Consider the following 22,041-nt stretch of genomic DNA (forward strand, 5'->3'; position numbering starts at 1 on the left):
GGATTGAAAACACACTTAAATACATCACTGACAATTTACAGCTGTTTCTGCAGCAGAAAAATTGGTGCCATTCAATCAGTAGCAGTAGTTCAGGAGCAACAGTAGCTCAGTGGCTCACGGTGGCTCCAGCCCTGATGGACAGGCAGGTCCTAGGATGCTTGGACCATCTCGCGGGGATGCTTGGCCCCAAGGACGTTGCCCTTCGCCTTCAGCAATCCCCTTCCCCGCTGTCACACGTGGGACAGGGACTTCGGGAGGGGAAGCTCTGGCTGAAAGGGGAGCAGGAGGAAGGAGAGCAGGGCTGTCTCCACCAGCTCCTAGTCGCTCCCCTGATGGACGAGGGATGGTGATGGACAGCAGCTCAGTACACCACCTCGTACACGGTGGCCTTCTTGTCTCCGGAGCCCGTAACGATGAATTTGTCGTTGACGGAGATGTCGCAGCTCAGCACCGATGAGGATTCTTTAGACTGAACATGAGAGAGACGGGCGGTGAGGTGGTGCTGGTGGTTGCAGGTACCTTCATTCCACTCCCACCCTCATCCACATGCCTCCCCCGTACCTGGAAGATGCTGGCTCCGTAGGGCGTTCGCCAAGCGTTGAGCAGGTTGTCCTTCCCCGTACTCACAAACCACTTGCCTGGGGGAGGGACAGAAGGGACAATAGGAGCTTGGGGCCACCAAACCAGCCCCCCAGCTCCATTCCGGCACCAAATCCTGTACTCGGCACTGGTGAGACCGCTCCTCGAATCCTGGGGTCAGTTCTGGGCCCCTCACCACAAGAAGGATGTTGAGGCTCTGGAGCGAGTCCAGAGAAGAGCAATGAAGCTGGTGAGGGGGCTGGAGAACAAGAGGAGCGGCTGAGAGAGCTGGGGGTGTTTATCCTGGAGAAGAGGAGGCTGAGGGGAGACCTCATTGCTCTCTCCAACTCCCTGAGAGGAGGTTGTGGAGAGGAGGGAGCTGGGCTCTTCTCCCAAGTGACAGGGGACAGGACGAGAGGGAATGGCCTCAAGCTCCACCAGGGGAGGTTCAGGCTGGACATTAGGAAAAAATATTTCCTGGAAAGGGTGATTGTTCCCTGGCAGAGGCTGCCCAGGGAGGGGGTTGAGTCCCCTTCCCTGGAGGGGTTTAAGGGATGGGTGGACGAGGTGCTGAGGGACACGGTTTAGTGATTGATGGGAATGGTTGGACTCGATGATCTGGTAAGTCTTTTCCAACCTGGTGATTCTATGATTCTATGAAATCCTTCCAAGGTTGTGTTAATCGAGGTGGGGACAAGAAGCACAGGGGGCTGGTTAAAAGAAGAGAAAAGGGGAGTCCTGGGACAAGAGAGCTGAGAGCGCAGCCCTGGGTGTTGCCCCAGGAGGGATGGACACCCCTTCTCCACGGACACCACTGGCACCCACGGGACCAGGCTGGCTGCAGTGCTCGCTCCCAGCACAACGAGCCCTGGGCTACGTGGCCAGAGAGGAGAAGGCATCGCGGAGGGCGCCGAGCCCCGGGGCTGGGCCAGGCGTGCCTACCGCAGGAGGCGAATTTGAGGGAGAGGACGCAGCTCTCGTGGAGGTGCAGCTGGTACTTGTCCGGTTTGGTGACGTGCAGGATCTCCACGTTGCTGCTCTCCATGCCCACCGCCAGCCACTCTCCCGTCGGGCAGTACCCCAGGGAGAAGATCTGGGGGGGAGAGACACGATGAGGCACGGCGGGTCCCGCTCGGCTCCACGGGGCTGCCGGCTGGGTCCCTACCTGGGAGCTGAAGTCGTGCTGCTGCAGCTGCCGCCCTTCCCGCAGGTCCCAGCACCGAACCGTGTTGTCCAGCCCCCCCGTCCATAACTTGGTGCCGTAGTTAGAGATGTCGATGCAGCTGGCGCCGTCCGTGTGGCCCTGAAACTGCCTGGGAAAGAGCAGGGAGAGCATAAGCATCAGGGCTGCCAGCACCCTACGAGCCAGCATCGCCCCACGTCCCTTCCCCAAGCCACCAGCCCTGGGCTCACCTCACCATGGTTTGGTTCTGCAGGTCCCACACGACGATGTTGCCGTCGCTGCAGCAGGAGAAGCAGACTTTGGCGTCGGGGCTGATGGCCAGGGCGTAGCAGGCGGGGGCAGAGGAGGTGAGCTCGGCTTTGATGCGGGGCGTGGGGGCTGCCAGGTCCCAGATGGAGAGGGTGCTGGCCTCCCCTCCCACGATCAGGCTCCGGCCGTCGGGGAGCAGCTTGCAGGAGCGGATGTAGTTGTCGCGGTTCTGGGGGGCAACGAGGGAGGACCCCATTAACCCTTCCACCTCTAGGGACGGGGTCCCCAACGCTGCCCTGAGCTCCCTCTGCCAGTGCCTGAGAACCCTTTATATCAAGTAATTTTTCCACAATATCCAGTCGAAACCTGCCCTGGTGCAACTTGAGGCCATTCCACCTCCTCCTGTCACTTCTTACTTGGGAGAAGAGCCCAGCACTCGCCTGGCTCCAACCTCCTTTCCAGGAGCTGCAGAGAGCAAGGAGGTCTCCCCTCAGCCTCCTCTTCTCCAGGCTGAACAGCCCCAGGTCCCTCAGCTGCTCCCAGAATCCCTGTTCTCCAGCCCCTTCCCCAGCTCCATTCCCCTCTCCAGATGTGCTCCAGCCTCTCAACGTCCTTCTTGGAGTGAGGGTCCCAGAATGAACCCAGGATTCGAGGAGCGGTCTCCCCAGTGCCGAGTCCAGAGGGAGAAGAACCTCCCTGGAGCGGCAGCTCGCTCTTCTTACCAAACAGTCCAGCTGAGCCACCGCCGTCTTGGTTCCCGGCTGCCCCACGTCCCACACCTTCACGCAGCCCTTGCCCCCCGTGTAGACGTGTCTGGTGGAGTTGCTGATGGTGACGGCGCAGACCACCTCGCCGTGGCTCAGGCTGTGGAGCTGCCGTGCGTGGCGGGGGATGCCGGAGCCGATGAGGGCGTCGGGTGGGAAAGGCACCGGCTGCATCTGCCCGTCGGCGCTGACGTGGAAGGAGTAGGCGCTGCCAGGGGACAGAAGAGAGTTAGACTGAACAATCCCTTCAGGAATCATCATTGGGAAAGACCTCCAAGATCATCCAGTTTAACCATCAGCCCATCACCACCATCCCTACTAAACCATGGACCAAATTGTCATGTATGTTTTGAACCCCTCCAGGGATGGAGACTCCACCACTGCCCTTGGCAGCCTCCGCCAGGCTTCACCACTTTTTCAATAGAGAAATTTTACCTAATATCCAATCTAAACCTCACCTGGAGCAACTTGAGGTCATTTCCTCTCATCCTATCACTTCTTAGTTGAAAGAAGAACTCAGCACCCGGCTGCCTTCAGCCTCTTTCATGAAGCTGCAGAGAGCGATGAGGTCTCCCCTCAGCCTCCTCTTCTCCAGGCTAAACAGCCCCAGGTCCCTCAGCTGCTCCCACAACCCCTGTTCTCCAGCCCCTTCCCCAGCTCCGTTCCCCTCTCCAGATGTGCTCCAGCCTCTCAATGTCCTTCTTGGAGTGAGGGGCCCAGAATGAACCCAGAATTCAAGGTGTGGCCTCCCTAGAGCTGAGTCCAGGGGGACAATCCCTTCCTTACTCCTGCTGGACACACCAAGCCAGGATGCTTTTGGTCTCCTTGGCCACCTGGGCCACTGCTGGCTCACGTTCAGCTGCTGTTGAGCCGTGAGGAAGGAGACCCCGACCCTGTCCTGCCCAGCTCAGCCCCTTGCTCCCCACCCTCCTGCAGCCCCACACTTACGGTTTCCCTCCAGGGATGGTGGAGAGTGAAGATGAGATGCTGGAAGCCCTCAGGTGAGGATGGGACTCAAAAGCCACCTGTACAAAGCAAAGGGCACATGATGAGCAAAGTGCCAGAATCTGAGTAGGGGACACAAATACTGGGTTCCAGCCCTTCCCTGCACGCCCTAGGACAGCTCTGTGCCCGGTCCCTGCCTTCTGCCTCCTCCACAGGCCAAAATAGGCTCCCAAAGACAGAGCTACACACCAGCAGGGACTTCTCTAGAAGCTCTGCAGCCTCCACCGGCCCCTACAATCCAGCCACCCCTAGAAAGGAGCCCTTCCTGCACCCCTCAGCTTGAGCTCATGGACACGTGCGTGCCCAGGACAGACAGCAGAGCCACCGCGTGCTGGCAGATTGGACCTGTCCCTCCTCAACTCACCATCGGGGACCGGCCGTACATCACAGCGCCGCTGACCTGCGGCGAGAGGTGGATGCCCATGTACACGCTGGGGGCTGGCAGCTCCCCGTTGAGGTTGGCGTGAGGCACCATCCCAAAGGAGGACGTGTAGGGGCTGGAGATGCTCAGCGGGCTGCGGAGAGCTGCGCAAGGAGAGACCCTCTCGTTAGCCTTGGCCTCCTGCATCCCCTTGTGCCAGTGGTGGGACTCAGCCACCCGTCCTACCCCTGCAGCCCTGGCTCACGGGTGTGAGTGAGCATCACGCGAGAGAAAAGGGCATCTGGCATTGGAGCCAGGCAGCAAGAGGCAGCACCACATCTGCAATGGGCTCAAAACCAGCGGATGAGGAGAACAGACAGGTTACAGACTGGAAGTCAAAGACCAAAGGAGAGGAGCACCCCCGAGTCCCATCAGAGGCTGCCCAGGGCAGTGGTGGAGTCTCCATCCCTGGAGGGGTTCAAGGCCAGGTTCGATGAGGCTTTGAGCAACTTCATAGAAGAATCATAGATTCACCAGGTAGGAAAAGACCCATCGGATCGTCGAGTCCAACCATTCCCATCGATCACTAAACCATGTCCCTCAGCACCTCATCCACCCGTCCCTTAAACCCCTCCAGGGAAGGGGACTCAACCCCCTCCCTGGGCAGCCTCTGACACTGCCCAATGACCCTTTCCATGAAATATTTTTTCCTAGTGTCCAGCCTGACCCTCCCCTGGTGGAGCTTGAGGCCATTCCCTCTCGTCCTGTCCCCTGTCCCTTGGGAGAAGAGCCCAGCTCCCTCCTCTCCACAACCTCCTCTCAGGGAGTTGGAGAGAGCAATGAGGTCTCCCCTCAGCCTCCTCTTCTCCAGGCTAAACACCCCCAGCTCTCTCAGCTGCTCCTCTTCTTCTCCAGCCCCCTCACCAGCTTCATTGCTCTTCTCTGGACTTGAATCAGCGGGAGGTGTCCCTGCCCTTGCAGGGCACTTGGAACTGGATGGGCTTTGATGTCCTTTCCACCCCAACCCATTCCATGACTCTGTGGTGCCGTGAATTGCACACGTTGGCCATGGTCAACACGTTTGATGACGTGAAGCAGAAAAGCTGCCCCAGCTCTGCTGATGGAGGAACGAGTCCCACCTCCCCTGGCACCAGCTGACCCCCGCGCTGTCCCCAGACACTCACTGACGGTGTCGGTGGCCGGTGCTTTGGCGGGCGGCTGCCGGAGCAGGGTGGCCGAGCTGGGTCCAGGGCCAGGTGTGAGGGAGTCGCGGGCTGGCGAGGGAATGGAGGGCTTGGAGGTGGGAGTGCTGGCTGGAGGGTCGGTCTGCACAGCAGAGAGAAGAGCAGCCTCAGCCTGGGGGAGCGACCCCCACTAGTCCCCAAGCCCAGGAGGGCAGGAGGGTACCAAGAGGCATCGCTCCAGACAGAGCCAGACAGGGACCAATCCATCCTGACCCTGAACTCCACTCCTTTGACCTTTCATAGAATCACAGAATCACCAGGTTGGAAAAGACCCACCGGATCATCGAGTCCAACCATTCCCATCAATCACTAACCCATGTCCCTCAGCACCTCGTCCACCCGTCCCTTAAACCCCTCCAGGGAAGGGGACTCAACCCCCTCCCTGGGCAGCCTCTGACACTGCCCAATGACCCTTTCCGTGACATATATTTTCCTGATGTCCAGTCTGAACCTCCCCAGTGGAGCTTGAGGCCATTCCCTCTCACCCTGTCCCCTGTCCCTTGGGAGAAGAGGCCAGCTCCCTCTTCTCCACAACCTCCTCTCAGGGAGTTGGAGAGAGCAGTGAGGTCTCCCCTCAGCCTCCTCTTCTCCAGGATAAACACCCCCAGCTCTCTCAGACGCTCCTCTTCTTCTCCAGCCCCTTCCCCAGTTTCGTTGCTCTTCTCTGGACTCGCTCCAGAGCCTCAACATCCTTCTTGTGGTGAGGGGCCCAGAACTGACCCCAGGATTCGAGGAGCGGTCTCCCCAGTGCCGAGTCCAGAGGGAGAAGAACCTCCCTGGCCCTGCTGGCCACGCCGTGTCTGATCCAAGCCAAGATGCCATTGGCCTTCTTGGCCACCTGGGCCCCTGCTGGCTCGTGTTCAACCAACACCCCCAGGTCCTTCTCCTCCAGGCTGTTTCCAGCCAGACTTCTCCTAGTCTGTAGCTGCTCAGGGTTGTTGTGCCCCAAGTGCAGGACCCAGCGTTTGCCCTCTTTGCTCCCTTCTCAAGGTGTGGAAGGAGCCCCAGGTTTCTGCTCCCCTCACTTGGTGCAAACCCCCATTGCATGCTCCGTGTCACCTCAAATGGCCACAATCTACCCCCCTGCACTGCCACCTGCACGATGCCCCATGAGGCTGTTACACGGCGTTTGCTGCTCCCTCCTGTGCAAACCCTCTTGTCTGGGAGACAACCTGCACAGAGCAGGATGAGAAGGACACCTAGGATCAACCAGCCTCTTATCCGCACAAGTCTTTAAATCCTTTTTTTTTTTTTTTTTTCCTCGCCTCTCCTATTTCTTCCTCTTTTTTCCTGCCTGGGGATTTTTGTCGACACCAGCAAAGGAGGGAGGAGGGAAAAAAAAAAGAAAAAATTAATAATAGCGCCAAGCTGTACGCTGCGCTGGCAGATTGCTCAGGGCGCTTTGTCTGCTCTAATCCGATTGTGCCGAGCCCCCAGCCAGCTCCTGACCCCGGGATGGAGGGGATGCAGCTCTCGGGTCCCTGCGGTGGCTGTGAGGGTCAAGGAATGGCAGGAAGGTCCCTCCTCCTTTGCACAGGCTGATGTTTCAATCTGAGCGTTGGCGCTTGGCAAGGAGGAAGGTGTTGGCGGGGGGGAGAAAAAGAGAGAGAAAAATCGATTGCTGTGAGCAGCTCTGGGGAATCCTGCAGGCAGCCAGATGGAAAATGCCTGTGGAGGAAGGGCTCTGCCTAGAAGATGATTAGCATCCTTCCACGGGCACGGACCCCTGCGCCTAGAGCTGGGTACCAATCGCTCAGTGCTGGCATCTCCTCACCTGAGGGGACACGGAGAAAGGCAGAGCCACGTCCCCAGCCCTGCTACCCCCGCCCCGTGCACCCCACGTGCCTCCCTACCACAATTTGCTCCTTCGGTTTGAGGGGCGTCGAGCTCCGGCTGGAGGCGATGGATGCAGGACTCTCGGGCATCTCCCGGGGGGCTGGTGGGAGCCGGCTGCTGGGGCTGCCGGGCTCCGAGACGGGGTCCTGGGGGAAGAAGAGGTGTCCAGGGAGTAGGAAACCTTGTGTGGGAGGGCAGGCACAGCGGTGGAGCTGGAGAGCCAGCAGGAACCATCAGGTCCAACTCGTCATCCAGCCTCTGCCCACGCAGCATCAATGAGGAGCATCCGCTCGGAGGCCTCAGCTCTGCTCCAGAGACTCTTGGATGAGAAACCTCCTTGAACACTGGTGGCCACAGGTGCCTTCAGAAGGAGGGACGGCGACCAAGGAGCTGAGAAACACTTGTTAACCGCCCCTTGACAGCATTTTAAAGGCAAGGCCACCAGCAGGTCTTGCATCCCTATAAGGATTCAATTAGCACTGGCATTTCTATCACCCTAATGACACCAACTGCAGAAAACATGGAATGGGTTGGGTTGGAAGGGACCTTAAAGCCCATCCAGTTCCAACCCCCTGCCCCCTCTAGTCATCAGGTTTAGGGCTCTGTTTCCTGAGCTCAGGGGTCCTTCAGGCCATCGCTGCTGGGCAGGAGCAACCAGCCAGGCTGTGTTCGTGGCTGATTCGGAATCGCGACGCTCCGGATTGAAGGTTGTGCCAGCCAGGGCTCAGCTCTGCCAGCCGTAGACTTGGCTCTGCTTCACAAACCCCTTTCAGCCCCTGTAACATCCCATATGGGGAGGCTGATAAGCGGGGACGAGGGCTCTGGGGAGCTGCTGGCAGCTCACGAGGTGGTGGGAGCAGACGGGGAGGATTCGATGATTCTATGAATGCTGCGCTGCCGTTGGCAGGAGGGCTCACAGCACATTCCCAATCCAGCCCAGGAGGTCTCATACGGTGCCTGACCGTGGAGCAGCCTTGGATTTAACACACCGAGCCCGTGTCCGTGTCCCGGTGCAGGGGTCACACTGAATTTCTGTCTTTTGTAACCGAACTGCTGGGTGCTTCTGGTACAAACCCTCCCTGACCACCAAGGCAGATTCCACTTTGTCCCAGCCCTGGCTGTTCTTGGCAGAGATGATGTTTTTGGGAACATCCCTTTTCCTCCCCTGGAACACCGCAAGGAGGGACAACACTCATGAGGCTTTGGTTTTTTTTTCCTTCCTGCCACTTCCCAAGAAAATATAAGCCCTGAAAGGAACGCCAGCAGGGCTCTTGATCAGGGGGTGCAGGGATAGGGCATGGGGAATAGTTTTCAGCTGAAAGAGGGGAGACTGAGATGAGATCTTGGGAAGAAATGTTTTGCTGCGAGGATGGGGAGGTGAGAGCAGTGGTGGCTGCCCCATCCCTGGAGGGGTTCAAGGCCAGGTTGGATGGGGCTTGGAGCCCCTGATCCAGTGGGAGGTGTCCCTCGGTGATACACCCTTGGAAGGTGTTCCCTTGGAACTGGGTGATCTTTAAGGTCCCTTCCAATCCAGACCATACCATATGATATTTTATGGTACGACTACAGCTTGAGCTGGACACCCTGCCAGGCTTCATGACTCTTTGAAGGGTGTGGGCTTACCTCATCCACCACGAGGTTGCAGTCGCTTTTGTCCCCATCACTATCCTGCAAGGGGAGGAGAAACCAGAAAGGCTCCATCAGGTGTGTGAGAGGCTGGAGCAAGCTCTGTGCTCTGCCCCACGGGACCCCAGAGGGTAGAGACCCCATTTTCCCCTGCACATCCCTTCTCGTGCACCAAGCCCAGGCTTTGCATGCAGCGATTCAATCTCTGGCCGAGGGGCTTCTGAGGGGCTCTTCACTCTTTTTCTTTTAGCAGGATTAGAGCCCCCAGCCACCTCCAGAGCCTGGGTCCATCTCCTCCAGCCACGCTCTTTGGGGAACTCACATAATGTCCAGGTAGATCCTTCTCCTCCCGCTTCCGCTTCAGCCCCGTGCCTCCTGTCCGCTCCTCGTCCTGCAGGCTCTCAGGAGGGGAAGGAGAAATGCTCTGAGCCAGAGAGAGGGAGAGGAAAGCGAGTGAGCCAGCAGGACGGCAGGCAGGACAGCAGAGCCCTGCCAGCTGCCCTTCCTCTAAGGAAAAAGTCCTCCCAGCGCTGCTGGCTGCACCCAGCCCGTGTCCGGCACCCAGCCCGTGTCCGGCACCCAGCCAGCTCTCTCTGCAACCTCTACCACGGTTTTGGGGGACCCCTTCACCCACCAAGAGGTCAGGACTGAAGAAAGGGGCACTACTCTCCCTCCCTGTGCATCCCTGTGGCATCCCCTGGCTGCATCTCTAGCATCCTTGGCCAGGACTCCTCGAAGTGTGCCTGAGGGCAGAGATGGGCGCTTTAAGCAAGGCTGGAGAAGAGGTTTCCAGATCCCTGAGTCCAGCTCAAATTCATCCATTCAGCCCTGACAGGGCAGATAGGAGGGAAGCAGGATGGGGACCATCCCTGGGGGTTGGGTGCAGATGCATTTTTAGGGTGCTCAGGGGCTCATTATATGCAGCCCCAAGGTGCCACCACCTCCCTTTCCCACTTCGGCCCCAGAATAACTCCAAAATGAGCTGCCCTCACCCTTTCCCTCAAACCTGGCCAAGCCCCAGCCCTTTCCCAGGGAGAGCTTGGTGCTCCTGCAGCCCTTCACCACCTCCTTCCTTGGCTGGTGGGCAGGAGGAAGAGGGAGAGAGGGGGGAAAAAAACCCAAAAAACCCAAAACCAAAGGAAAAAACCCAAAACCAAGGTAAAAAACCCAAAAAAACCCCCAAAACCAAAGGCTCCCCTTTCTGGCTGGGGCAGGGGAGCAGGCAACGGGTCAGGAGGGCAGCTGAGACCTGGTGTGATGGGGATGAGGAGGACGAGGAGCTGAGGGAAGCAGCATCCCCAGCTTGGCTGGAGAGCAGATCTGTCTCTCCGGGAGATAACAAGGCATGACTGAGCGGAAAATCCTCATCGGAAACGTGTTTACTTCACCTTAACCCTGCCACTGCAGGAGCAGGATGGGGCTGAGCTGGATGAACGCCCCATCCCAGAGATGCTGCCAGAAGCCGCAGGGATGTCGTAAATCCCTTCCTGCCCCCCACGCTGGCTGCTCAGTTGATGAGAATGGATCAAGTGGTGCCTGCCTACCCACAGCCCCCAGCTCTCCTGCAAACCAGTGGTACATCAGCCTCATCCCAAGCTCATCCCAAGCTCATCTCGGCTACTGAGGAAGATGCCCTTCCTCCTGGAGCATCCAGGGCTCCCCAACATTCTCAGGAGAAAATGCCCCACCCCAGGGCTCTCACATGGTTAATTATTTCCACCCCAGTAGGATTAAAAGCCTCAACACCCAGCCAGGGGGCAGAAAGGATGCTCCCTTCGAGCTCTGGAGGAGGTACCCAGGTCTATATGGGATCACAGCAGGGAGGCAGCCTGCACAGCACAGCATCCTCCCTCCTCCTCTCCCACCAGGCTGCAAGCTAGGAAGATCAATGCCAATTGCTCCAACAGTGGCAGGGATGCTTAACCCCTTCTACCCCTGCCTGGACCAGGACCTGGAACTCTGGCTGACGGCAGCGTGAAGAGAATCACAGACCTGGGACTCGAGACAGGCTGGGGGGTGTCTTAAAAGGGAGGGTGCAGCCAAGGGTTGCAGAGTCTGGATTTAGGGAAGGAGACCTGTTCAGTGTTTCCTAAACTAGAAACCCCTCAAAAAGGACACAGCTGGTTATTTCAGAAGCAGCCCCTCTACCTTCAGATCCTTGCATCAAACACTCTGAATTGAGGTGGCCCAGAATCTTCAGCTACAACACCCCAGGGCAAACCCAGCCCATCCAAGCCAGCAAAGCAAAAGGTATGGGGGCTACAATAAGCAGAGCCCTTCTGCCTTGTATTCTCTGCTCAGATGTTCTCCCGGACTCCCCTGCATCCTTACACACACACTTGGCTGCTCCCACCCTCCACACTGCAGCTGGATTTACTCTCCGGAACCCTTGGAGTTCAAGCAGGGCTCTGTTCCACCCCAGCCACAGCTGGATTTTGGTGCTGCCTGTGCCATGAACATGCCAGCAGAGCGGGTGCCAGCTCGGGTGCAGGAGTAGAGCTGGAGCCTGGGCTTTCCCAGCCCCGGAGCTCAGCTGGGTTGGCAGGAGCAGCGCTGCTTGCCAGAGGGACTGAGCTGGCCTGGAAGGAGACTCTATGCAGCCCTTGGGAAATCACACACAGAATCACCAGGTTGGAAGAGACCCACCGGATCATTGAGTCCAACCATTCCCATCAATCACTAACCCATGTCCCTCAGCACCTCGTCCACCCGTCCCTTAAACCCCTCCAGGGAAGGGGACTCAACCCCCTCCCTGGGCAGCCTCGGACAGGGACCAATCACCCTTTCCATGAAGAATCTTTTCCTGATGTCCAGCCTGACCCTCCCCTGGTGGAGCTTGAGGCCATTCCCTCTCGTCCTGTCCCCTGTCCCTTGGGAGAAGAGCCCAGCTCCCTCCTCTCCACAACCTCCTCTCAGGGAGTTGGAGAGAGCAATGAGGTCTCCCCTCAGCCTCCTCTTCTCCAGGCTAAACACCCCCAGCTCTCTCAGCCGCTCCTCTTCTCCAGCCCCCTCACCAGCTTCGTTGCTCTTCTCTGGACTCGCTCCAGAGCCTCAACATCCTTCTTGTGGTGAGGGGCCCAGAACTGACCCCAGGATTCGAGGAGCGGTCTCCCCAGTGCTGAGTCCAGAGGGAGAAGAACCTCCCTGGACCTGCCCCACTCTCAGCCCCACTGAGAAATGGGGATGACCCCAAAATTCCTCAGACCCGGAGAGACCTGGCCCAGCCTCATGAGGAGTTCTGTGCTGCCTGCAGGAGAGGGAGAGAACAGGAGCAGAAGGAGAACGGGGCACCTGGGCTGTGGTGGACAAGGGATCAACATGATCCTACTCATCCTTACCCTGAAACACAGCAGATTTGCAGCCGTCCCCAGGCAGAGAACAGCTACCTCTGGCCTGTTTGATTTGCAAAGGTCAGGCAACAAAACATTCCTGGAAATCCTACTGGAGCGCTTGCCAAGGCTGGAGAAGACACATCCCTTGCCCACTCCAGCTGGGAGCTGCCCCAAGCCAAGGCCACCGCTGGCCCTGGTTGTCCTCGCCAGCACCCGCGGCTCTTCCCAAGAGCCAGATCTTGTGGCTGGAGCTGCTCGGAGCGACTCTGAAGGGCCCCGTGGAGGGAAACCTGGCTACTTGCCCACGCGCAGAGGCCAACTGAGGCCACCAGCCTGGCCAGAGCCAGGCGTGGTGGGACTTACCCGGCTTGGGGTGCGTTCTGGAGCATCGGGGTGAGCATCGGGGTTGGTCCGTGTTGAGGGAGAGAAGGAGAGAGGAGGACACGGTTAATGCAGAGGCTCTGCCCCAGGGGCAGGGAGGAGAGGGGAACGTTGCAAGGAGAGGACAGCAGGGCTAAAAAAATAAAAAATCACCCTCCCCGTTTCCCACTTTGCCCATCTGGGGATTCTCTGGTGTCTAACAGGAGAGGAGCCCCTTGGTCTTCCTCAGGGAGGAAGGGGGAATCTCTTCCCACCTACTTCCAAGAAGTACATATGAAATTCCCTCCAACTTTGGAATCTCTTCCCTGGATAGCGCAAGGGCTCCAAGGCTGCCAGGAGGGGATGAGCGAGCCAGCTGAGACCTCCTGAATCCCACCCATCCTATTTCCTTAGGAAATCAAGCTGAAAATCCCTGCTGGAAAGCCCTTGAGGAGGCTTTTTGACATGCACAACAAAGCTGTCCACCTCTCTGAGCACAGGGAAGAGGCACCAGGCGATGCTGCGGACCCAGTTATGGGGTTACGGGCTGGTTTTCATTCCTAATGATTGCATCAGCATTTGGAGAGAACTCATCCTTGTGGAGGAATATTTCCTCATCCCAGTCTCATACCAGGAGAGGAGGGATTTGCAGGCAGGTGGCTGCTCCAGGGCTGTGATCAGCACAAAGCAGGGAAAGAGAAGGGAGAGGGAGTGGGTGCCTGCCACCAGCACTTATCATAGAATTAAAGAATCATAGAATCACTAGGTTGGAAAGGACCCACTGGATCATGGAGCCATCGCTGGATCATCAACATCACTTGGCTCAGCTTGATCCACACCAGCTCCAGCTAACGGTGCCAGAGCACCAGGGATTAACCCGAGCCACATGTAGCATTTCACTGTGTTTTTCTTCTGAAAGGAATTATTCTGGGGGTCCCTGCTCCCTCAGCCACCGATGTCCCCACCTAGGAGCAGCTCTGGGCTGTGCAGGAGCTGGAAGCACAGCCTGCCCGGGGCTCCAAGGGTTAAGGCAGGCACAGCACAGCCTGCTTTTATCCTCTTTCTGGAGTTTGTTTTTCTCCTTGGGGGAAGGCCATCCTTAAAGCTACACGGACAGATTTCTACTGGCAGGACACAAACCAGTCTCCTACTGCTCTTTTCACCACCTTGAAATCATAAAATCATGGAAGGGTTGGCTTGGAAGGGACTCAAAGCCCATCCAGTCCCACCCCTGCCATGGGCAGGGACACCTCCCACTGCATCAGGGGCTCCAAGCCCCATCCAACCCGGCCTTGAACCCCTCCAGGGATGGGGCAGCCACCCCTGCTCTGGGTAACCTGTCCCAGGGCCTCCCCACCCTCACAGGAAACTATTTCTTCCCAAGATCTCATCTCCATCTCCCCTCTTTCAGCTGGAAACCCTCCCCCCTCGCCCTATCCCTGAGCAGCTTCTCCTCCACTGCAGCACTTCAAGACCAAGGAGCCACCCGCAAAGCTGGGCATTGTTATTAATTTGGCTCAGGCTTGCCAGTTCAGAGCACTGATTTAACGACGATTAAATATTGATGATGTTTGTAAAGCACTTTGTGATCCTGATAGGAGGAGGCACCCATAAGGATGAGGAATTACTTCTATATAACAAGGCACCACACACACCGTGAGTCTCTGCTTCCTAAATTCCCTCACCACAAACTCGTGGCTCCCACACTTTCTACCAGGGGCTGGTGACAATATTTTCCCTTAAAGTCTTGGCTTTGGGCATCAGATCTTTACGTTGTGTGAACCTTGGTGTAAATAGAGAGGGTTTCTCCATAGAATCAGCAGCTTCATAGAATCACCAGGTTGGAAGAGACCCACTGGAACTTCGAGTCCAACCATTCCCATCAATCACTAACCCATGTCCCTCAGCACCTCGTCCACCCGTCCCTTAAACCCCTCCAGGGAAGGGGACTCAACCCCCTCCCTGGGCAGCCTCTGCCAGTGCCTAATGATCCTTTCTGTGAAAAAAATTTTCGTGATGTCCAGCCCTGGCCACAGGGCCAGGCTTTGAAGGGTCAATCCAGCTGCGTTTCTCCCTCCCTTACCTCTGTTCTCCCCATCCTGGACCACTCTGTCCTCCTTGTCGGCCAGCTGGGACTGTGCCATCAGTGCCCCCGAGAGGGCCAGGAGCCCCACGGTGCTGCTGGCCCCGCTCAGGCCAGAAGCTTGGGAGGTCAGTGGGATGGGGGATGCGTGGTGGGAGAGGTGCTGGAGCTGCTGCTGCTGAAAGAAAAAGAGCAAATGGTCCTGGAGCTGGGAGGAGACCAACGCAGCCGTGCCCAGCACCCCACAGAATCCCGCAGAGCGCAATGGGATGAGACGGAGCAGAGGGACCAGGAGGGGAGGGAGCTGCATGGTCCTGGGATCCCGATGAGCCCAAGGCATGGAGGGGATCCCAGCGCTGGGCAGAGGAGCCCAAGCTGGGGCTCTGCCCTGCTCTGAGGATCGCAGAGGCCGTCCACCACCTTCAGAACACCACAGCAAACCCTCTCGCTGCAGGGGATCAGCTCTGGGCTTATCAACACAGTAAAGACACAGCTTCCACCATCAGAGAATCATAGAATCACCAGGTTGGAAAAGACACATCGGATCATTGAATCCAACCATTCCCATCAATCACTAACCCATGTCCCTCAGCACCTCGTCCCTTAAACCCCTCCAGGGAAGGGGACTCAACCCCCTCCCTGGGCAGCCTGTTCCAGTGCCCAACAACCCATCACCAAACCCACGAGTGGGACAGAGCCGGGCAGCGCAACTCACCCCGACGATGCTGTTCAGTTCCCCCATGGTCACCTGCTTGGCTCGCTCCACAGCCTGCAGGACCTGCTGCTGGTGCTGGGAAGGGAGAACATGGGGACATCGCATCGTCCTCTCAGCTGGAGGGACCACAGCACCGACTTGGCCACCCAGGGCTGTGCAGCCCCTCCAGCCCAATATAGAAGTTTCTCCCCTTCCCAAACCTCCCATTATTAAGCCTGGACTTAGGGGTTGGAACTGGATGATCTTTAAAGTGCCTTCCAACTCATCCCATTCCACGATTCTATGACCTAGAGCCTTGAGAACAGTCCCATCCATGCCCAGCCCCTGCTCCCTGCTTACCTCCTGCGTCAGGAAGGGAATAATCTGGGCGCAGATGGCACTCAGCCGCTTGACAATCTCTGCCTGAGAGAAGAAGCTGGTATCAACACAGACAAGAGGATTCCAAGCCCCGTCCCGTGCCCTCCAGTAGAGTGGAGGGTGGCTGAGCATCTTCCAGAGCACTGCAGCCTCTGTGGAGGAGTTAAACCCTCCTCTCTACACCCCTGCTTGGGATTTCCCAAGCTGCTGCCAAGGGAGGACCCTGCCCAGGGCTGTGGGACCCTCCCAGGCTGTCAGGTCCCCCCCCTCCAAGGCACATAGAGGGGAACCCGACTCTTAAAATCCCTCTGTGGCTCCAAGCCAAGCTCGTCGCTGTCAGTCCTTTCGCAGCCCAGCTGGCTTTGCTCAGCCCAAACCCATCTTGGCTTTGTGGGCTGCGGCTCTCGCAGCCAGCGGGCACAGGCTGGCAGGGAAGGAGGAGAGCGGAGCCGCAAGCGCTGGCAGCCGGCCACGGGCGATGCTGCTCGCTCTCTCTGCCCCGAATCACGGGATTTGAAGCCCGGTGGAGAGCAAAAGGGGATGCAAAATTCACACCAATGGATTTGTCCTCTTTGCATCGCGCCAGCAAAGCTCTGCCTGGTCCAGCTCTCGCTCCCACCAAAGCCCCGTGCCAGCCAGCAGCTCTCCCTGCGCCTTCCAGAGAGGGAGCGGAGCACAGAGCATCCCTGTCCCCATCCTCACACCCTGCCCAGCGAGCGAGGAAACAGAAGACCTGGAGCATCCTCTCCTCAGCCTGCGGTTACGGACAGACCCACAGCCCAGGCTGCCCAGGGAGGGGGTTGATTCGCCTTCCCCAGAGGTGTTTAAAAGTTTGAAAGGTGGATGAGGTGCTGAGATTTAGGGATTGATGGGAATGGTTGGATTCGATGATCCAGTGGGTCCTTTCCAATCTAGTGATTCTATGATTCTAAGCGGCATCTCCCAAGGGATGGGGCTGTGGCTTCCAGTTCATCGTCTCCAAATCCAAAACCTGTAGCTCCCTGGGAAAACCTGATCCCCACTGGCTGCAAATCCACCCTGGCACTGGCAGAGGGAGGGATTGGCTGCTCTGAAGTGTTTTCTCATCTCAGGTTTCTGACAATCCCTGACAGCATTGCTGAGAGGTCAAACTGCACACAAAGCCGGTGAGGAACAAAGGGAACCTTTACCTGCCGTGCTCCAAGGCTGCCTGCACCCTCAAAGCTTGAACCAGAACCCTGGCTCACCCACAGGTCCAAGCTGCTGCGCCAGCCACTGCCCCGATGCCCCAGCAGGATCCTGGGAACCAGAGACCCCCCAGCCCATCATCCAGACCTCTCCTGCCCTTGCAGAATCAGAACCTGGACCCGAGTGAACCAGGGGCCCCTCATCACAAGAAGGATGTTGAGGCTCTGGAGCGAGTCCAGAGAAGAGCAAGGAAGCTGGTGAGGGGGCTGGAGAAGAAGAGGAGCGGCTGAGAGAGCTGGGGGTGTTTAGCCTGGAGAAGAGGAGGCTGAGGGGAGACCTCATTGCTCTCTCCAACTCCCTGAGAGGAGGTTGTGGAGAGGAGGGAGCTGGGCTCTTCTCCCAAGGGACAGGGGACAGGACGAGAGGGAATGGCCTCAAGCTCCACCAGCAGAGGTTCAGGCTGGATATCATAAAAAAATACTTCACATAAAGGGTGATTGGGCAGTGTCAGAGGCTGCCCAGGGAGGGGGTTGAGTCCCCTTCCCTGGAGGGGTTTAAGGGACGGGTGGACGAGGCGCTGAGGGACATGGGTTAGTGATTGATGGGAATGGTTGGACTCGATGATCCAGTGGGTCTTTTCCAACATGGTAATTCTGTGATTCTATGATTCTCTCCAACCGCTTGGCCATCACCTTAGCCATCCTGCATGGCTCAGGTCACCCCTGGGTCCCTGTCCCACCCCTGGGTCCCAGTCCCCCTGGATTTCAGAGCACATGGGATGTCAGGAACGTGCTGGCAGACTCTGACTCGATGCTAACAAAAGGAGCAAACTCGGAGGGGCTGAGCCAGCTGGAGGAATATGGCAGTTGACTTGCCACTTTGTCAGGCATTGGTCCAAACTAATTTCCCTGGCAGAGATCCCGTGATGACTGGATTGATAAATCTGAAGAGGGAAAGCAAATTAACGCTGGAACAAAAGGGGAACCAGGGAAGGGTGAAAACACTCCTCTGGCTTCAGCAAAGGAAAAGAGGATTAAAAAGAAAAAAAAAAAAAAAAAGAAAAAAAAAGAAAAAGAAAAGAAAGACAATCTATTTGCCTCTGGGCTCCAGCTCCTGCTGTTTCTTCCTTGCTCCTTCTAGAGTCCAGGGCTGCAGGGAATGGCACAGGGAGGTATGGGCTGCAGGGAGGTACAAGTCCCAGGGAATCACCATGTGCACGGGGCTCCCAGAGGTGCTTTGGGATGGCAGGGAGGAAGCCCTGTCCCAAGACACCTCCCAGAGCTCCATCCTGACCACTGCTGCACCCTTTTTTGCTCACCAGCCTCTTGCACAGAGCTCCCCCGGGGATGAGGGAGATGATTGTCCAACCAAGATCCCATCCTCAGCCCCTGCCCTGCCATCCCCTGCTTGCCCAGAGCCCACGTTTCTTACCTGTTTGTGCATCTCAATGTTGAGCCCGTAGGACATCTCGTAGTACTGAGAGATAAAGCACAGCACAGCCTGGTTAGGAGCCGCTCAGAGCAACTGGACTGAGCCCCTCATCAAACTCCTACTCCCCCACCGAGGGTCCCCACTGTCCCCACCAGTGATGGTCCCTCCCCAGCTTTCCTGCAGCCCCTTTCAGTGCTGGAAGCTGCTCTAAGGTCTCCTCGGAGCCTTCTCTTCTCCAGGCTGAGCGACCCCAGCTCTCCCAGCCTGTCCTACGGGAGATGCTCCAGCCCTCGGATCATCTCCGTGGCCTCCTCGGGACCCGTTCCAACAGCTCCACGTCCTTCTTGTGTTGGGGATTCCAACATGTTTATATCAATAAAGCCTAACACGCTCCTGGCCTCGCAGACAGGGCTGTCATCACGAGAGGATGGAGGCTGCCCAAGTTCAGGTCTGTTTGCCTTTTGGGTGGCAAAATTTGGGTTCCCCCTTTCCCTAGAGGGGTCGGAAGCATCACACGCTGAAGGAGAGGGAATGCTGCTCTGGCTCTGCTGTTCCCATCCTCTTCTGGTCCTTCCAGGAGCTACCCGGTGCCCCAGGTGGGATGGTCAGGGGCTGCCAACCCTACGCTGGCAGCTCCAGGGGGCTCCTGCCCCACTCCTTCCCCTTCCACCCCCATCACCAGCCTTCAGGCACCACTTCCAGGCCTCCCCCCCCTCCTTGGAGGGAGAGATGGGGGGGTGGCAGATCTCTCCAAAGGCTAAAGATTAAAAGGAGTAAAGAAAATAGAGACAAAACCCCTGGAGCTCAAGTGGCAGCAGCCATCAGCAGAGGAGCCAGCGTTGCTAGGAATTATGATTAACTCCTTCCTCCCTCCTGCTCCCCCAGGCTGGGCATCCCCTGGCAAGGTGGCTTGCGGAGGTCGGTGGCCACTGGCCACTTGGGTGGGCAAGCCCTGGAGGCCGGGACCTCAGCGGAGGCCGCCAGCAGGGCTGGTTTGGGGTGGGGGGACAGGGCAGGGTCAGCTCACCATGACATAATGTCTCTGCATCTCTGTCTTCTCGCTCACCAGCTTCTCACACTCCAGCTTCAGGCTGCCAAGGCGATCCAGGCTTTGCATTCCAGGACCCGCATCTCCTGCCCTCTATCCCCCAGCTCCTGTTTTCCACCCTGTGCTCCGTTCCCACAGCATCATCGCTGTCCCCTCTGGGTTGCCCCATACCTCGCTCTGCCAGAGCAAACGAACTGTGCTGGGTCACCCCCTTGAACCCCCCAATTCATGGTGCCCCAATTCATGGCTTCATGCTGCCCCTCTCCCCTTCTTCCCCAAGCGCCCCCGTCTCCATCCCTTCCTACCCTAATTCACCCCCTGCTCTGCACCCCTTTATCCTTCCCCATGCCCGGACCCCCCGTTACACCCCAACTCTGGGTGCTCACCTCTGACCCCCAGCCACCTCCTGCTCCAGAAAAATCCCTCATCTCCCCACCTCCTGCCCTTGCGCACACCCCAACCAGGGCTCTTGTCCCCCAAGCCCCCTCCTCTCCAAACTTCTCATCCTCTCCCTCAACCCAACTAGGGGTCCCAACTCCTCCTGTCCCCCAAGCCTCCTCCTCTCCCCCAACCCAACCAGGGGGTCCCTGCTCCCTCTTGTCCCCCAAGCCCCCTCCTCTTCTCACCCCCCCTTCTCCCCAACACAACCAGAGGTCCCAACTCCTCCTGTCCCCCAAGCCCCCTCCTATTCCTACTTCCCACTCTCACCCCCACCCCAACCAAGGGGTCCCAGCTCCCTCCTGCCCTCCAAGCCCCCTCCTCTTCCCACCTCCCATCCTCTCCCCCAACCCAACCAGGGGTCCCAACTCCTCCTGCCCTCCAAGCCCTCTCCTCTCCAAACCTCCCATCCTCTCTCCCACCCCAATCAAGGGGTCCCAGCTCCCTCCTGTCTCCCAAGCCCCCTCCTCTCCAAACCTCCCATCCTCTCCCCCAACCCAACCAGGGGTCCCAACTCCTCCTGCCCTCCAAGCCCCCTCCTCTCCAAACCTCCCGTCCTCTCTCCCACCCCAACCAAGGGATCCCAGCTCCCTCATGCCCCCTAAGTCCCCTCCTCTTCCCACCTCCCATCCTCTCTCCCAACCCCAACCAAGGGGTCCCAGCTCCCTCCTGCCCTCCAAGCCCCCTCCTCTTCCCACCTCTCATCCTCTCTCCCATCCCAACCAGGGGTCCCAACTCCTCCTGCCCTCCAAGCCCCCTCCTCTCCAAACCTCCCGTCCTCTCTCCCACCCCAACCAAGGGGTCCCAGCTCCCTCCTGCCCCCCAAGACCCCTCCTCTCCCCACCCCAGCCCCCCACCCGCCCCTCACCCGTGGTATTGCGCCTGCAGGAACTGAAATTCCTCCTTGATGCGATCGCAGATTTCCACCACCGAGAACTTGAAGGGCTGCTGCCCGGGCTGGAAGAGAAACCGGGGGGCTGGCGGCTGAGACTCCGCCGTGACGACCCTTCCCTCTCCTTCCCGTTACTTACCGGCTGCCGACCCTGCGGGAACATCCTGGGGTCGGTGATGCTCCGGGGGTCCCTGGGGTCGGTGATGCTCTGGGGGTCCCTGGGGTCAGTGATGCTCTGGGGGTCCCGGGGGTCGGTGGTGCTCCGGGGGTCCCGGGGGTCGGTGGTGCTCTGGGGGTCCCTGGGGTCGGTGATGCCCCGGGGGTCCCTGGGGTCGGTGGTGCTCCGGGGGTTCCGGGGGTCGGTGGTGCTCTGGGGGTCCCGGGGGTCGGTGATGCTCTGGGGGTCCCGGGGGTCGGTGGTGCTCCGGGGGTCCCTGGGGTCGGTGATGCTCCGGGGGTCCCGGGGGTCGGTGATGCCCCGGGGGTCCCTGGGGCCGGTGGTGCTCCGGGGGTCCCTGGGGTCGCTGATGCTCTGGGGGTCCCTGGGGTCGGTGATGCTCTGGGGGTCCCTGGGGTCGGTGATGCTCTGGGGGTCCCTGGGGTCGGTGATGCTCCGGAGCTCCCGGGGGTCCCTGGGGGAGGCGGCGTGTGCTGAGGCGGCTGCCGTCGGGGGATGCTGCGCTCGCCCCCCATGGGGGTCGGTACCGGGAGGATGCGGGAGGCACCGGCGGGATCCCGGTTGCGGAGCCGCCGCCTCCCGGCTCCGAGCGCCCCGTTCTCCCGCTTAAGGTGGCGCAGCCGCGCAGGAGGAGGGGGGCCGCGGGGCTGGGGGCGGCGGGGAGAGGATGGGGGAGCCAAGCCAGCCCCGCTGACACCACCCGGAGCTCCCACGGTGATGCTGGAGACCGGGAGGGATCTCAGCCCTCGAGCCACCCGGGAGGCGCAGACACCCTCCCACCCCCAGCCTCGCCCCGGGACCCCCCAGCCTCGCCCCGGGACCCCCCCAGCCTCGCCCCGGCACCCCCCCAGCCCGGCCCCGGGACCCCCCAGCCCGGCCCCGCGTGTGCACGCGGTTGGCTCCTTTGGAAACGGAGCCGGGCAGGGTCGGGAAAAAAAGCCGTGCCAGGAGCATCCCTGTGTCCCTGGGGAGCATCCTCTGCCCCTGGGAGCATGCCCATCTCCCTGGGAGCATCTCCAGTCCCCCGGGAGCACCTCCATCCCCCTGGGAGCATCCCTGGTCCCCCAGGATCATCTCCAGCCCCTGGGAGCATCCCTGGTCCCCCGGGAGTACCTCCAGCCCCTGGGAGTATCTCCATCTCCCTGGGAGCATCTCCAGTCCCCCGGGAGCATCTCCATCCCCATCCCCCTGGG

At 59.1% G+C, this 22,041-nt stretch overlaps 1 protein-coding gene across 1 annotated transcript; it reads right to left on the reverse strand.

Moving 5' to 3' along the window:
- Positions 1–318: 318 nt before the first annotated feature.
- On the reverse strand, positions 319–20,863 carry TLE2 (TLE family member 2, transcriptional corepressor). Its single transcript, XM_069878045.1, has 20 exons — positions 20,810–20,863; positions 20,647–20,726; positions 19,320–19,383; positions 18,293–18,337; positions 15,677–15,739; positions 15,338–15,412; positions 14,623–14,800; positions 12,543–12,559; positions 9,170–9,271; positions 8,845–8,889; positions 7,239–7,367; positions 5,326–5,467; positions 4,145–4,305; positions 3,724–3,800; positions 2,734–2,983; positions 1,993–2,240; positions 1,745–1,892; positions 1,522–1,672; positions 562–638; positions 319–469 (listed from the first exon to the last, which is right to left on the reverse strand). Exons 1-20 carry the CDS (start codon positions 20,831–20,833, stop codon positions 362–364), a joined length of 2,184 nt encoding a protein of 727 aa, XP_069734146.1. The 5' UTR covers positions 20,834–20,863; the 3' UTR covers positions 319–361.
- Positions 20,864–22,041: the final 1,178 nt, after the last annotated feature.

Source organism: Phaenicophaeus curvirostris, chromosome 28, assembly GCF_032191515.1.
Source record: "Phaenicophaeus curvirostris isolate KB17595 chromosome 28, BPBGC_Pcur_1.0, whole genome shotgun sequence".
Taxonomy (NCBI): Eukaryota; Metazoa; Chordata; class Aves; order Cuculiformes; family Cuculidae; genus Phaenicophaeus; species Phaenicophaeus curvirostris.